Raw genomic sequence first — 17,290 nt, forward strand, 5'->3', positions numbered from 1 at the left:
CCAGCCTGTGGACCACCTCAAACTTAAACGGCTGGAGGGCGAGATACCAACGAGTGATCTGTGCGTTGGGATCCTTCATGCGGTGGAGCCACTGGAAGGGCATGTAGTCCGAACAGAGAGTGAAAGGGCGCCCCAGCAGATAGTATTGGGGGGCAAGGAGCACCCACTTGATGGCCAGGCACTCCTTTTCAATGGTGCTGTACTTGCTTTCATGCATCGAGAGCTTGCGGCTGATGTAAAGCACGGGACACTCCTCGCCCTCCACCTTCTCGGACGATTATACCCATTTCGAGCATGGCCTTGAGTTCATCCCAAATCACCTTTTTTTTTTGCGCTCGGGCAAGCGGTAAGGGCGGCCACGCACCACCACCCCGGGGGCGTCTCAATGTGGTGTTCTAGGAGGTGGGTGCGGCTGGGAAGGGGTGAGAACACGTCAGAAAATTCTTTCTGCAACTTGATTACCTTCGTGATTTGTGCCGGTAAGAGGTGGTCTCAACAAGGGACCAGATTGGTTCAAGATGTTACTTTTTTTTTTTTTTACCTCCGGCCCCAGCTCTGCCTTCTCTGGAACTACCAACGCCAATACCACAGGGACCCCCTTGTCCCAATGTTTTAAAAGGTTGAGATGGTAAATTTGCAGTGCTCTGCCCCTATCCGTCCGCCTCGCCTCACCTCATAGTCGACGTCCCCAACTGACCGCGTGACCTCGAAGGGCCCTTGCCAATTAATTTGGAGCTCAATGTGAGCAATAATATGAGTACGTTGTCTCCCGGTGTGAACTCTCTAAGGCGTGTGCCCCTATCATACAGCCGGATTTTACATTCTTGTGCCTGCCGTAAATTCTCCTGGGTTAAGTGTGTGAAGGTGTGGAGTTTTGTGCGCAGGTCGAGAACGCATTGAATTTCATTTTTATTAGGCAAAGGTCCCTCCTCCCAATTTTCTCGCAGCATGTCCAAAATGCCACATGGCTTACGCCCATATAATAACTCAAAACAGTGAGAAACCTGTGGAGGCTTGCAGAACCTCTTGTGCTGCAAATAACAGGGGCTCGAGCCATTTCCCAATTACGTGCATCCTCACTTACAAATTTCCGAATTAAGTTTTTGAGTGTTTGATTAAACCTTTCCACTAAGCCATCCATTCGTGGGTGATGGACACTGGTGAGGATAGACTTAATTCCCAATAACCCATACAGTTCGCGCAGTGTGTGTGACATAAATGTAGTGCCTTGGTCTGTCAGGATTTCTTTCGGAAAAAACGGTGATCTGAACTGTAGAAAGTGATCCGTCAGCTTCCAGTTCATGGCAGGGCTGTGCCATGGTGGTTTCCAGGTTGTTCCTGACCATCCAAACCAATTTCCTTTCAGTTGAGGGTGACAGTTTGGGTTTTCTTGAAGCAAAGTGGCTTGGCAAAGTGACTACACCTCACAATAACTTGGATACAATTGTTTGAACTGATCTTGGAATTTGCAGTTGTTTAGAAACAGCTCCAAGAGACATTCCGGAGTTGTGTATATCTGCAATCCTCTTTCTCAGATCTGAACTGAGATCCTTGGACTTTCCCATTTTACTCTGTGTTGATCAATACAATGAGTGCTGTAAACAAACCCTTTTTATGAAGGCACAGAGAAGCTACCAGCTGGAGTCAATCATGATCACCAACAGGAAGTTAAGAGACATCAGCCTTGACAAGATAAAAGACATTTTGGAAGTTTCAGCACCTATGAATTAATAATCTAAGTGAGCATATGGAAATTTTTGACCATGTATGTATAATTTTGACCTTGTGTTGATTTCAGAAAACCCAAAGAAAATTAAAACTTGTGCACCAAATTCAAATTTTTTTTTTATTAAAGATGCTGTACAATCTTTCTGCCACAAAAAAGAACAGTTCAAAGAAATGACTGAAAGTCCAAATAATGCCATGACATTCATATCCAAGATGACATTCATATCACTGTATGTAAACTTCTGACCACAACTTTAGGTGTCATCGGTACATAAAGTTCCAAAGTAGTCATTTAGCTGGACTAATCTCTCATTATCCAGGCCAATACTGGTAGCAGGGATATACGTCATTGCAACCGTGACTCGACTTCCTCCCACCACCGATGGCTACCTATTGGAGCTGCGAGCAAGTGCTTCTGTTCTCATTTATGAGATGGGAAATACAATTTTTCAAATGCCGAAGTTGGTGCATATTAGAAGCTGAAATTCTATTTATGGTTTTGAGTATAAATTTAACCAAGGGAGACATCCAGAATGGATCCTGTGAAGACAGACATTGATCGCTGAAGCATACAGCTTTCCAAATGTCCCAAAATAATGGCCACTTTCAACCACTTGATCCAGATCGTAAGCAGACAAAATTTGGTCCCAATTTTCATTCTCAAGAGCTTGATAAAAAGCGATCTTGTGACGTTCACGGCAATCCCGAATCAAAACTTGACAGCGAGTTGGTTTAAGTTTGTACCCCACTGTCAAAATAACCTCAGAATGATCAGTCTTAGTTAGCATATTCAAAGGAGAGCATTTTCCAAAAAGGTGTTTGTGATTAGTCAACACATTATATAAACACAAAGTTTCTCTTTTTGGAAAGTCAACATAAGTGCATTCCATCCAAATAATTGTTGCAGTTGGTTAATATCCATCTTGTTCACATTATCACCGCAAATAAAAACCGTGTCAGAATGGGAACCTAAGACACTGTCCACAAGTTCAATTATATCGTTCATAAAGTCAGATTCTTTATAGTTATATTCAGGCAGATGATGAACACGATAAACTACCAACTGATGTCCCAAAGGTAATCTTAAAGTCAAACATACCAGTTCATCAAGTTTAGATCTATAGACATCAGTAACATCCAGGTTATGTCGCACATAAATGGGGATTTCACTTTTACTCCTATAATCCAGCTCGAACCAATTTCTCTCCCATCTAAATATCTTATAGCTTGGCATGTTGACTATCCGGCATATCTGGTTTATATGTCTCCCCAATATTACGCATACATCAATATCATTCTTATTCAAATCGGCTTTGAGTGCTATAACCACTTAACTCTATTTTTAGTTTTGCCGAGACTGCAAACGTTTGTAAATAAAATATTCTGGCACAGCAAAATCTGTATTTAATGTTCCTGCAATAGCAGACACCCATTGTGTGATTTGTATCAAGTTCGCCAGAGATACACCTCCAGCGAATTATCGGGGAATAATCCTGCCGAGGGTTTGCACCACAGGAATAGGCTTGTTTTCAAATGATATGGCCAAGTTATTGGTAAAATTCGTCTGACTCTCATAATGCTTATTGCCTCTTCAGGAACCTTGATATCTGAACAGACTGAACATTTTGAGATTGTGGTAAACAGCTGGAGCAGGTTTCAATTTTACCAATTTTCTGAGTCTGAGAAAGTCCCTTTTCGTATATTTAAAATCAGTTTGCTGTTCTCAATACTTTTCTCCATCCATGTACTGGTTTCACTTTCAGGGCCTGGATTAACTTCCACATCCATACAGACACTTAGATCCAGACAAATGTGATGTTCCTTGAGTGCGATGATTAAGAATACCATGCTTCGTCCATACAGATATCATTTGACATATCAAGCTTGGATGGGAAAAGTGTTTTACCACTTTCACATTTGAACTATAAAATTCCATCACCAGCACATTCTTGCCACAAAAATCTACTCCAACAACTCTATAAAAGCTGAGCATAGATACAGCTGGTATATGAAATCTTTGTATACCACCCAGGCTCAACTTAAATAAAAATAAGACCAGAGCTAAAAATCATATGTCCACCATTACTGACACCTGCGCACTGACAACTTCCACCTCAGAGGAACTTTCCTCTGTTACAAAGCTACAGTTGGCCAATCAAGTTCTGTGGGGTCTGACGGTGATCCAGTTGGCGTTGATAATTCTGGGAGACTATTGATCCAACCTTGTGCAGTAGTTGATGTGAATGTACTTTTGATGTAATGGTGTGGCAAGGTGCATATATTCTTGTTTATATCTCATATTGTAGTCACGTTTCAAATGAGAGGAGATAATGATCTGAGGGAGCTTCAGACTGTGGAAATGTGATAACATTTTCGATATATATATATAAAAAATATGAACGCCAGTATTAGATTGAGGAGTGCGAACACCATTATGAGTGGGTCCTAGAACATTCTGATTAACTTTTACTGAATCGAGAATGAACACGGATGCTGTTCTCAGAGGGTCTTCCAGGTTATCAAAAAGAATATTAAATTCTCCAGCAATTAATTATTTGTCTGAAGAAACAACCAGGTTTTTAGATGAAATATGCAAATTCACAAAGGAATTTAGAAAATAGACCATGCGTCTGTAAAAAAAAAAAATTAGCTAAATCAACTGGGGAGACTTTTTTTTGCGACATATGTTAGGATAAAGAACTACGAACAGATTGAATTTTTGTTCAGGTTTTTGTATATTGCTGAGATCATCATTATAAATAACTGACGCCGTCTCCTTGGCCAGTCAGACGAGGCTGATGCATATAGCTTCATTTAAATACGACATACTCATTTGGTTTGATGCACATTCCTTTCAAACATAGTACATTAAACTCCTGAGCAGTAATAATTCCATTAACAATTAGTCTCATGCTGCAGTACTACAACGAACAGTGTTGCAGTTAAATCATCACTTGTACAATGGTAATTAATGACTACTTAAGATAAAAAGAAAACAAACCAACAAAAACACTTATTTTAAACATCTCTAAGGTTACATATTTTAAAAAATGGTCATAAAGTTCAAAGTACAGGTCATTTTCAGGTTAATAACTCAACCATATTTAATTTGACAACTTTAAATCATGCAATGTCTCTAACTTGATGCACTCGTGGGTCTTAAATGTAACAGAATAAGTAAACGTCTTTCCACACTGTGAGCAGTGATGAGGCTTCTCTCCTGTGTGAATGCGCCGGTGTTTTCGGAGATCACTCTGACGAGTAAAACTCTTTCCACACTGTGAGCAGTGGTACGGCTTCTCTCCTGTGTGAATGCGCTGGTGTTTCTGGAGATCACTCTGATGAGCAAAACTCTTTCCACACTGTGAGCAGTGATATGGCTTCTCTCCTGTGTGAATGCGGTGGTGTTGTTGGAGATGACTCTGCTGAGTAAAACTCTTTCCACACTGTGAGCAGTGATATGGCTTCTCTCCTGTGTGAATGCGGTGATGTTTTTGGAGATTACTCTGACGAGTAAAACTCTTTCCACACTGTGAGCAGTGATATGGCTTCTCTCCTGTATGAATGCGCTGGTGTGTTTGCAGATTACTCTGATGAGTAAAACTCTTTCCACACTGTGAGCAGTGATACGGCTTCTCACCTGTGTGAATGCGCTGGTGTATTTGCAGATTACTCTGGTGAGTAAAACTCTTTCCACACTGGGAGCAGTGATATGGCTTCTCTCCTGTATGAATGCGCTGGTGTTTTTGGAGATCACTCTGACGAGGAAAACTCTTTCCACACTGTGAGCAGTGATACGGCTTCTCTCCTGTGTGAATGCGCTGGTGTGTTTGGAGATTACTCTGATGAGTAAAATTCTTTCCACACTGTGAGCAGTGATACGGCTTCTCTCCTGTGTGAATACGCTGGTGTTTTTGGAGATGACTCTGACGAGTAAAACTCTTTCCACACTGGGAGCAGTAATGTGGATTTCCTCCTGTGTGAAGGTGCTGGTTTGTCTTGAGTGCATTCTGATGACCAAAACTTGTTCCACCGTCTGAGCAGTGGTGAATTCCCTTCTGTATATCATTATGAGATGTGTCAGAACTGAGAGTATCAGTTGATGTGGGCTCACTACTGGAGCATTTGGAGGGGATTTGAAGTTCATATTTAATCTCTCTTGATTCCCGAAGTCTCACATATTGTTTGTAATGGCATCTCTGGATGTGTTTGTCGATGTCAATTTGAGATGCATAGGAACGAGGACATGTGGAGCAGGAAAACACCTGCAGCAGAGTGTCCTTTACTTCTGGAGAAGTGAAAAGAAAAAAATACCAGAAAATGAACATGAAATTCAACAAGATGATAAAATCTAACAACATTAATCCACTGTCAGGGAGCATATTTACTGAACCTCAAACATGCAAGAATCTACATGAATGAAGACTGAGACAAAAAAAATTTGAGGACTAAAATATAGCAGCCTCTAGCTAGGAATACTGCTAGATTCAATACGGTGCTGGAATAGCAGTTATGCACAGCATTGGCCATAGCCCCGTGGGTCTGAGCGACCAAGGGGGAGTTGTTGGTTTCTGTCTGATACGTCAAGTATAGGTAATGGCAAGCATAGCCTTATTTACAGCTCGTCCAGGACTGAGAAGTAAACTCGGCCCAAGCATTCAAGGTTCTGAAAAGAGACAACAATGGGTCTTATTTATCGAGCCGGATATGATTAGATTTACCAATAGCATTTACACAAGAAAGTCTGTATTTTTACAACTGGATTTTATATGTGGATAAGGCTGCCACATTTAAGACACTTATTAGTTTTGATTATACACACATTTAATGAAATTAAATTTTGTGGGATTTTGTGAAACCCAGTTGATTCATGTTAATGTAACTGATGAGAGAAAGCAAGCTAACATAAATTGAGACATAAAAATAGCCATGCAGAAATGCAGGCATATAAAAAAGGGACACACTGCAACGGTTCAGACGGTATTCAAGTAGGTCTGCAGCAGTATAGGAATTTCCTTACTGGAGTACTTGAAGAATGCCAAGGTGTGGTTTGGAGTAATAAAGCAGACAAACCTCCATATGTTTGTTCATTTGTTCATTGGATGCTACTTGTCCCTTAATATTAGAGTAAGGAGTTAAAAAGAAACATTATTCAAAAAATTATTTCTGCATGGCATGACTCTTGGGGGACCTGGCGACTTGTCCAGGGTGTACCCCGCCTTTCGCCCGTAGTCAGCTGGGATAGGCTCCAGCTTGCCTGCGACCCTGTAGAAGGATAAAGCGGCTAGAGATAATGTGATGTGCGATGTGATGACTCTTGGGGAATTATTGAATTTAATACTAAAAATAATATTATTTCTTGTTAAATTGCTTGATAATATAACCATCATCACATATGCTCCTGAAATAAAGCAAATGTGTTTTAATTGATCGTATAATGCTTGATGGGCTTCACTAACATCTGTATTAGTCAATTAACAACTTCACTTGGTTCAGACACGCTGCACGTATGTGTTCAACTAATTTCTATCCAACCAGTTGCTTGTATTGCACTGAAGGTATTAACTTTTCCCCCCTTGCGCATTCCTGTAATAGATGACTTGCAACCATGTGATCAAAATGTGCCAAGTCATTAGCATCCGCCATGATGGTGGATATACAAAGCAACGAGGATGGCAGCCACTGAAAGCATGTCTGTAAACAATGCTGAATTTACTCAGTATTACCATGATTTGAACAGTCGAACGAAGAGTCGATCCAAAAAGTAGATAGATATATGTGGTTTTGACTCATATTATTTAAAAAAGTCAGACTTTTCTGAAGACAAGATGCTTCTACCGACCATCAAGTACCCAGATATCGTGTGCTATCTGTTTTGACTGCCGAAGAATCAAATCTGACCTTGGACGAAACATAGCCCGTTTTCTGAGTGGGCGCCCAGTCTGGATTGTTTCTATCATATAATTTTGCTGGTGCTCCTAGACACGAAATAGTAACACGTGTTAAAATTATAACAACGACCGAGTGAACCACGACAAGAGAATGCTCATTTTTCAGCAAAATTCTAGCAACATGAAATAAAATTCTTCCATGATATTATCGAGAAAGTTTTTGAATCTCACTCGAGATAAAATGATTACTGCAAACACGAGCTGTTTTGGTTTTAGCCTGTGCTCAATCAGCCCTGCCGATGTTGGTCAGCCATGCTTGTCTCCTCTCTGTACTAAGCCTCAGAGTTTCCTCGCCCTCTTTCCGAATCACGGGCAAAATTCTAAAACAATCAGAACGTGCCACGGTCACGAGTACTGTTGTGACCACAAACATATACAGCACAAAGATATGGAATAGCTAAAAGAATGCTTAAAGCAGTGGAAAAACAAAGAGTTGTGCACGCATGACTACGTTTTGTATAGAATGTCACTTGACCCCACATTTGTATATCCACCAACATGGTCAGCATCCGGGTTTCTATTTTGCTTTGACGTCACTTGCAAGTCAAGGATATGGGGAGGTCTTACATCATGATCCTAAATTGTGTGTTTGCTGTGACAGGGCATGCGTTATTTCCCCTAATTTTCTCCCTAATTTATCCATGGCCAATTCCCACCCATCAGACTGCTCTCCCATATCACACAACAGCAACCAACCAGGGAGGGCTAAGGCTATCACATGCTTCCTCCGAGGCAAGTAACACCAGTTGACCGCATCTTTTACTTATACAATGTCAACGGGCAGCATAACACACTCAGAGGAAAGCCCAATCCACTCACTTCCATATGAATGTGCATGAGCTCACAGATGTCCATGACTCACTAGCATAATTGACATGGGAGAGAGAGCATGTGACCACTTCCTCGCAGAAAGCCCAGACAAATTTTCTCTTTTGAGCTCCCAAACAGAGATGGCCATAGCATCATCAGGATTCAAAGTGGTAATCTCCAAATGTTGAGGAGGATGATGGGAGGACACTTTTCCACTGTGCCACTCAGGATCCATAGGGTGTGCGTTTTATGCTACTTCTGATTAAACTGTGCATGATGAATAAAAATGCAACAGTATTTTGTGGTTTACTATATATCCAGCATCAAACAAGTAACCTTAGAGTTGGGTTATGATTTTTGAATATTCAAATAGTCATTAAAATATAAAAGAAATCCTTCAGTTTATGCAAAAATCCTCTTTTTCTTGCTTTTTGGGGGGGGGGGGGGGGCGTTTCCCTGTGTGCTGTGCTTGGTGCCCATGATAATCGTGACTTTTTTGTTCCGTTTTAGTTTTGCGGACTTCACCAAATGCAGATGAGCTGGGGTGTGGCCAAACCACCTAATTTATGGGTGATTTGCAGTCATCAACATGCACATGAATCCAAAGCAAATCAGCCTTTTGTAAATCTGACATTTTTAGCAAAGCTTTTCCCAAATCTTCATAAAATTTTAACAAATGCCCAATGTAACCAGATTGTTCAAAAGTAAAGAAAAAAAAAAGTGTCCATCTTATCCATAAGATCAGATCTTATCCACGAATGATTTCAAGAAGACATGGTGCATTTATTGGTTAGAAAACATTTTTTTCCTTCATTTTTCACCTACTGCTACATTGCTTTTACAAACAACAATTTTGCTTAAAAGCAGGACACCATGCTCTTCATAGTCCTCATCAGGAAATGGCTCGAAACACAAATACAATCCACAGTATTTCAGAATAAACAACATTGAGTTTATTCATGATGTTGAGTGGAAGATGTTTAGCTATGGAGCACTTGCATGTGACGTCACAGCCGATCCAGATTGTGACAGACGCCATCTTGTCGGTCAAACGCCATATTTCCGCCTTCTACTTCTGCTTCTACCTTTTCTTCTGGAAAAACCTACTATATACAATTCTACTACAACAGCTGCGGCTACAAGCTCTCCCTACCTGTGCACGTTTATGTTTTTTGTGTGTTGTTCGTCTGTACCGGACTTCAATATCCACTACAACCGTATGGACTTACTGGACATTGGTTTCCAGCAGAAAATGACGGTTTGTAGCGATTTCCATCGCATGCACAACATTCCGGATGAGAAAAAAAAACATTCCGGACGAGATAGCGAGACCAGCTGGGTCTCCGTGGATTGTTATTGGAAGCAAAGCGAAGGAGGCAGCGCCGGGAGAGGAAGCAAAAGCAAGGCTGCAGAGCCGGCCTGTTGACTAAGCTCAGAAAACAGCCACTCAAATCTCCACTGCTAAACCTCTACCTCTCCAACGCCAGGTAAACAAGACGGACGATTTGGAATTACCTTATTCTATAATCGGCTGGTCAGTGCTATACTCAATACTTAAGTGACTTACCCATCCAGTGAGGATCATTTTCTTGTTTACAAGATGCCACATCTGAGTCGCTGACAAATCCTGAATTTCTGTAAAGATAACTGTCCAGAGATTTATAAGCACGCAGTGCTTCACCACTGAACAGCGAGGGAAAGTTGATGAGGTAATTATACACGTCCGGGTATTCCACCTCTGGCAGTTCCATATCCACTGACACGGTCGTGAAAACTCTGTCCAGAAAGCCATAAGGGTCACTAATCTGTAGATCGTTTATTTTAGACATATATCTAGTTATCTGTTCATTAGAAAAATGAGCCGTGTAGTCCGTCGGTTGAAATTGATCCATTCTGTACACGAGTGCAGCAGTATTCAGCTGTGCTGTTGACCGACAAGATGGCGGCTGTGTACTTTCCGGTCACGTGACTGCAAGATCTCTATTCTTCTTCTGTAATTAGTATTAGTTTTACTTGTGAGAAATGTAGATTAATTAGCACTCTTATGGGCAAGAGCCAGACTTTACAGAGGACTCGTAACAGCAAGAGATGCAGTGGGCTGACTTCATGTGTCTCAAAGGAAGCTGACAGACTTCACCCTCTCTAGTTGGTCACTGTCATATGATCGAGAAGACCTACCTGGTTGGTGGAACTGGCCAAAATCAGTTCTCTGGAGGAGTGCTCTGGTTATTGTAGACTGCAATGTACAACAACAACTTTCATCCCAGAAACACTGTTAAGCTAAGAAATGTGTCACGAGATGATGCAGAAAACAACATCTATATCAGACTAACACCTTGCTGTCTGGCTGTTCCTGTAGGTACAGGACGAAGTTCTTTGGTGTACTCCTCTTCAAACCACACCAAGAGCTCCTGTCCTGGGTTAATGGGTCGACAGCAACGATACAGAATTCCCCCTTGATACTGAAATGCCACAAGATTCTGTTCTTCATCGTTACGGGTACAATTCACATACCTAAAAAAAAAAAAAAAAAAAAAGAGAGTGCGGCAACGTTCCAGAAAATATAAAAATCAGATCAGAGTTACAGATTTAGAGAACACATGGCAGAGATAATCAGTGACAGCGAGAAGATAAAGTTCTTCCAACAAATGAGGAGCTGTAAAATAAAATCACTAAAAAGACCAACTGGTGTATTCCTCACCTCATCCAATTCACATGCATCTCTCTTTTGGCATCTATGTATTCTTCACACTGCATGTTCCTGCATATCTGTCGAAAAATACCACATTTACATTTTCTTCACTAAACTCAATCTATACCTTTAAACAAGGTATACAGAAACGAGAATGATGGCTCATGCCAATATTATATTAAGCATCATGAAGGCTGAATTAAAGGTTCTTGACTGTATCTTTAGATTCACAAAACAGCCGACAAGTTCCGAGATGAATTTAGTAATGATAGGAAAATGCAGGCAAGGCTTTTTCAGAATTTAGGTAAACGAAAGGTTTCTCATAAAAGGCTTGACATCTTTGACATGGCAAAACTGTGCTGTCAATCAGACCTCTCTGATAAATATCTGTCCCTTGTGTTTTGGTCTGTTTTGAGACCGCTACAAAAATGCTCAACTTTAAAAAGTCAGTTCGGTCACTAAATGGGTTTTATATAAAATGTTTTGGATTTGTACAAGTCATTTATTTGCCAAAAGTGTTTGGAAGTAATGATGGTTTAGTTCAGTATAGCAGTGTTAATTTTGAATTTAAAGAATTTTAAATTTTGTTGTAGTCTTGGACTGAAAATTGTAGTTTTATTTTAGTCTCTCTTTTTGTTTCGTTTTCATCAAAATTTAATCAGTGGAACTCAACTTCAGTCCAATTCTAGTCAATGTTTTGTTGTAAAATGTGTCCTGTAGTTTTAAGAGAGGCTACTGCAGGAGGGCTATTGCTGGATGACAGTCTGAAGGGGGCTTCATCAGAGAAAATAACTTTACCCCAGTCCTCTACAGTCTGCAAAAAGTCATGCAAAAAGTTATTTTCTCTGATGAAGCCCCCTTCAGACTGTTTGGGACACCTGGAAAAATGACTATCTGGAGAAGAAAAGGTGAGCCCTACCATGAGTCCTGTGTCATGCCAACACTAAAGCATCCTGAAACTATTCATGTGTGGGGTTGCTTCTCATCCAAAGGAATGGGCTTCCTCACAATTTTGCCTAAGAACACGGCCATGACTAAAGAATGGTATCAAAAACATCCTCCAAGAGCAACTTCTCCCAATGATCCAGGAGCAATTTGGTGATGAGCAATGCTTTTTCCAGCATGATGGAGCACCATGTCACAAGTGACATGGTGCCAAGTGGCTCGGGGAATAAAACAGTGAAATTTTGGGTCCATGGCCAGGAAACTCCCCAGATCTTAATCCCATCAAGAACCTGTGGTCAATCCTCAAAAAGCGAGTGGACAAACAAAAACCCAAAAATTGTGATAAACTCCAAGCACTGATTATGCAAGAATGAGTTGCCATCAGTCAGGATTTGGCCCAGAAGCTGATATCTAGCATGCCAGGTCAAATTGCAGGACTCTTGAAAAAGAAGGGTCAACACTGTAAATACTGACTCTTTGCATACACTTGATGTATTTGTCAATAAAAGCCTTTGAAACTTAGGAAATACTTATAATTGTACTTCAGTATACCATAGAAACATCTGACAAAAAGATCTAAAAACACTGAAGCAGCAAACTTTGTGAAAACCAAAATTTGTCTCAGTCTCAAAACTTTTGGCCATGACTGTAGACCACCAGTAATTTGACACAGGGGCACCTCATCACGTCACTGAGTGGTTCAACCTGACTCTTCACCATTCACAGCCAACGCTTGACCATATCCCCACTGCCACAGAATGTTATTCTGCTTTAATTTATTTATTTTTCTTCTTTTACAGAGCATTAGTGAAAGTTAGCCGGATTAAAGGCAAATTTTGCAGTGTTTTTTTGGCACCCATAACAGTTCTAAGTAGAGTTCTCCGTGCCTAACTTACACTGCCATAATACTTAATGTAGGCAATTATTCAGGGAAATAAAGTTATAGTTTCCCTGTTTCAACATTTAGGACAAAGAAAGCTGCAGTTTCTCGAGTTGAGATGAACCAGTATCTACCTCAGGGACACTGAAGTACTAGCCAACCATTTCTACTGGTTGCAAGATGCTTGTAGTTAGAACAAAAACGCATGTAAAGGGAAGGAAAACAATAAGATAATGAATTCTACTTATTTGCTCATTGAAGCTCATAGTTTTACTCAAGTTATTTGTTTTATAGTGACGATTCACCATGGATGAAAGTGCTCTTGACTCACCCCCACCTGTGTCTTGGCGAGCTGAGATGAAAGATATGTTTGCATCATTTAAAGAGGAAATTATTGAACACACTGAAGGTCAATTTGCACATAATGATGAATTGGAAGGTGAAGATAAGGAGTTTTCTGATAATGACTGACGTTCAAAAGGCTCACTCAGGGTTCCCGCTGGTGCTCGTCACACTTGTCATTGACGAACATAATCCATCAGTGACGATGAGAAAATTACGAGCAGTCGTCACATTGACGAATGCATTTGTCATCATTATCATAAGTCATCTTTTCTAGAAATCCCTCCACAAATCCTTCAGTTTGCTGAACTCCAACCCCAGCGAAGAGATGGTGGGAAGCCAGAGAGTCAACAATAAGCACATGCTTGTGACCAATAAAAACTGATTACACATAATGACCAAATGGGCACCAAGTTTTTGACCAAGCGCAGTGCATCTTAATCGGCCTGGTGTGGTGGTGTAATTGCCTCTGCGTGAACCGAATAATGGCACAGTCTAAGATGATGAAGTTTTTTCGGCGAGCTTCTTCCAGCACTGAAGATGATTTAAGGGCCAAAACAGCCATGGGAGAGGCACACTCAGAGCCCCGACTGTCCCCAAGCACACTGGACAGTGTCAGTAATGCAGGGGGCAGTTAAAAAAAGAAAAACACCAAAAGTGAAAGTGCAGCCAGCCAGCAAACAACTGAAGGGCTCCGTTTTGTGCGGCATGGCGTGTGGAGTTTCTGTGGCTAATGCAGTAGTGTCGTTAGGCCCCCCATCACTCAGGACTATACAGTGATGCTTGAAAGTTTGTGAACCCTTTAGAAATTTCTATAGTTCTGCATAAATATGACCTAAAACATCATCAGATTTTCACACAAGTCCTAAAAGTAGATAAAGAGAACCCAGTTAAACAAATGAGAGAAAAATATTATACTTGGTCATTTATTTATTGAGAAAAATGATCCAATATTACATATCTGTGAGTGGCAAAAGTATGTAAACCTCTCAGATTAGCAGTTAATTTGAAGGTGAAATTAGAGTCAGGTGTTTTCAATCAATGGGATGACAATCAGGTGTGAGTGGACACCCTGTTTTATTTAAAGAACAAGGATCTATCAAAGTCTGATCTTCACAACACATGTTTGTGGAAGTGTAATCATGGCACGAACAAAGGAGATTTCTGAGGACCTCAGAAAAAGTGTTGTTGATGCTCATCAGGAGGGAAAAGGTTACAAAACCATCTCTAAAGAGTTTGGACTCCACCAATCCACAGTCAGATAGATTGTGTACAAATAGAGGAAATTCAAGACCATTGTTACCCTCCCCAGGAGTGGTCGACCAACAAAGATCACTCCAAGAGCAAGGCGTGTAATAGTCGGCGAGGTCACAAAGGACCCCAGGGTAACTTCTAAGCAACTGAAGGTCTCTCTCACATTGGCTAATGTTAATGTTCATGAGTCCACCATCAGGAGAACACTGAACAGCAGTGGTGTGCATGGCAGGGTTGCAAGGAGAAAGCCACTGCTCTCCAAAAAGAACGTTGTTGCTCGTCTGCAGTTTGCTAAAGATCACGTGGACAAGCCAGAAGGCTATTGGAAAAATGTTTTGTGGACAGATGAGACCAAAATAGAACTTTTTGGTTTAAATGAGGAGTCTTATGATTGGAGAAAGGAAAACACTGCATTCCAGCATAAGAACCTTATCCCATCTGTGAAACATGGTTTTGGCCCGTTTTGCTTCATCTGGGCCAGGATGGCTTGCCATCATTGATGGAACAATGAATTCTGCATTATACCAGCGAATTCTTCAGGAAAATGTCAGGACATCTGTCCATGAACTGAATCTCAAGAGAAGGTGGGTCATGCAGCAAGACAACGACCCTCAGCACACAAGTCGTTCTCCCAAAGAATGGTTAAAGAAGAATAAAAAGTTAACGTTTTGGAATGGCCAAGTCAAAGTCCTGACCTTAATCCAATCAAAATGTTGTGGAAGGACCTGAAGCGAGCAGTTCATGTGAGGAAACCCACCAACATCCCAGAGTTGAAGCTGTTCTGTATGAAGGAATGGGCTAAAATTCATCCAAGCCGGTGTGCAGGACTGATCAACAGTTACCGGAAATGTTTAGTTGCAGTTATTGCCTGGGGGGGGGGGTTCCACACCAGATACTCAAAGCAAAGGTTCACATACTTTTGCCACTCACAGATATGTAATATTGGATCATTTTCCTCAATAAATAAATGACCAAGTATAATATTTTTGTCTCATTTGTTTAACTGGGTTCTCTTTATCTACTTTTAGGACTTGTGTGAAAATCTGATGTTGTTTTAGGTCATATTTATGCAGAAATATAGACAATTCTAAAGGGTTCACAAACTTTCAAGCACCACTATAGCCCCCAGTACTTTTGCCCTCAAAACAAAGTAAGAGATTAATAGAAAACAACCAACTTGGAGGTCATCTGGGATTTTGAATGTTGCAAAATAATAATTTGGCTTAGAATTGGTGTCTTTGTGGTTGTAAAGGAGGAGAGGTATGTCAGCAGGAAATTATATATTTTTATTGAACTGATCAATTTTACTCGTGATGTTTAAGTCAATTGCCAAATGCTTCAGCTTCCTGAGACATTAAGTTATTATAATAACTTCACAATAAGGAGACAGAAACTGAATTGAACGACATAAAGTTAAAATGAGCAGTGCAAAAATCGCTAATAACAAGGTCATAACCTTGGAATGTGTGGGGGTGATATTACCTTGTAAAGCTAGATTTTACCTCCCCAACCTATCAATGCCAATTTCTGTTAAAAAAAAAATACAAGCCCCAGAAAAACTTGACTTTCTCCGGTCTTACCTAGAATAGAAACACCCCTGGGCTAACTAACGCATGATGAAAAACGCGGTGTCGTTCTGTGTTCAGCTTCTAAATCAACGGGAAAATTGGATTCCTTCACTGTTTGTTCCAAGATTCTTCTTGACTCTGTTCAATTGTAAATCAAGTTTTTTGTTCAAGTAAAGGCTAAAGAGAGTCCTAATACCGTTTTTGAATAATTTCATGCTAAAATAACTAAGTAAGCTCAAACTAAAATTCAGCTCAAACTAAATTTTAGCTTGATGGTGCACAGCTACCCAAAATCAAGTCTCTCTTATTACAGGCTGGAGTGGAGCGCAAATTTTATATGTAAAAGCAGAGGCCTAGCTGTATCTGTTCAAATATTTGAATTGTGCCAGTTTGGTTGGTATAAACCTGTATTAAGTCCACTTTGATAAGATGGTAACTAAGAAATAAATACAGACTCAGAAAACGTGAAGAATACTTCTTGAACTTAAATTTTCAAGGAAAAAGTGGACAATATTTTTCAGAACCTAGGGGAACCCTGCTCACCTACAGTGGGTGCAGCTATTACCAACTATTTAATGGGTGACGCCTCTAAATCAAATTTTGATGATATTGTACAAGAATTCTCAACGATATAAGATGGGTCCTTTTGTTGACAAAAAATTGAGGAGCTTATCAAAGGAAAATTACCCAAAACAAAGCTTGAAGAACCGATAACATGATAGCTGAGGCGAGAAAATTGTCCTCTGTGAGGCCCTGTCCACACGGCAACGGATTCAGGTGAATCTGATAAAATTGTTTATCGTTTCGGCCTGGAGTCCACACGGCACCGGCGTTTTGGGTGCCCCAAAACGAAATCTTTTGAGAACGGGTTCCAGAGTGGAAAAATCTGGCAACGGCACCGTTGCGAAGTCGTCTGGATGAGTAGAACGGATTTGTTTACGATGACGTCACAACCACATGACTGTCAGTGCTTCACTCCGGGTAGAAGTGTAACGAACTCGATGCGAGTTGTCAACAAATCCTATAACTTGGTTCATGAAACGCGCTTACAAAATATTTTCACTGTGAATATTTATTGTGTAATGGTGCAAAGTGAGAGAGAGAGAGAGAGAGAGAGAGA

At 40.6% G+C, this 17,290-nt stretch overlaps 1 protein-coding gene across 3 annotated transcripts in view; it reads right to left on the reverse strand.

The window, feature by feature from the left end:
• Positions 1 to 1,862: 1,862 nt before the first annotated feature.
• LOC132894124 (histone-lysine N-methyltransferase PRDM9-like) overlaps positions 1,863 to 17,290 on the reverse strand; it is a 51,680-nt gene continuing 36,252 nt past the window's right edge. For all 3 annotated transcript variants that reach the window (XM_060933469.1, XM_060933467.1, XM_060933466.1), the window contains 3 exons: positions 11,191 to 11,258; positions 10,825 to 11,003; positions 1,863 to 6,016 (listed from right to left, as the gene is read on the reverse strand). In XM_060933469.1, coding sequence (XP_060789452.1) covers positions 4,833 to 6,016; positions 10,825 to 11,003; positions 11,191 to 11,258 — 1,431 coding nt within the window. In that variant the 3' untranslated portion in view covers positions 1,863 to 4,832. The remainder of the gene's footprint in view (positions 6,017 to 10,824; positions 11,004 to 11,190; positions 11,259 to 17,290) is intronic.

The sequence above is a fragment of the Neoarius graeffei genome, chromosome 11 (genome assembly GCF_027579695.1).
Source record: "Neoarius graeffei isolate fNeoGra1 chromosome 11, fNeoGra1.pri, whole genome shotgun sequence".
NCBI lineage: Eukaryota > Metazoa > Chordata > Actinopteri > Siluriformes > Ariidae > Neoarius > Neoarius graeffei.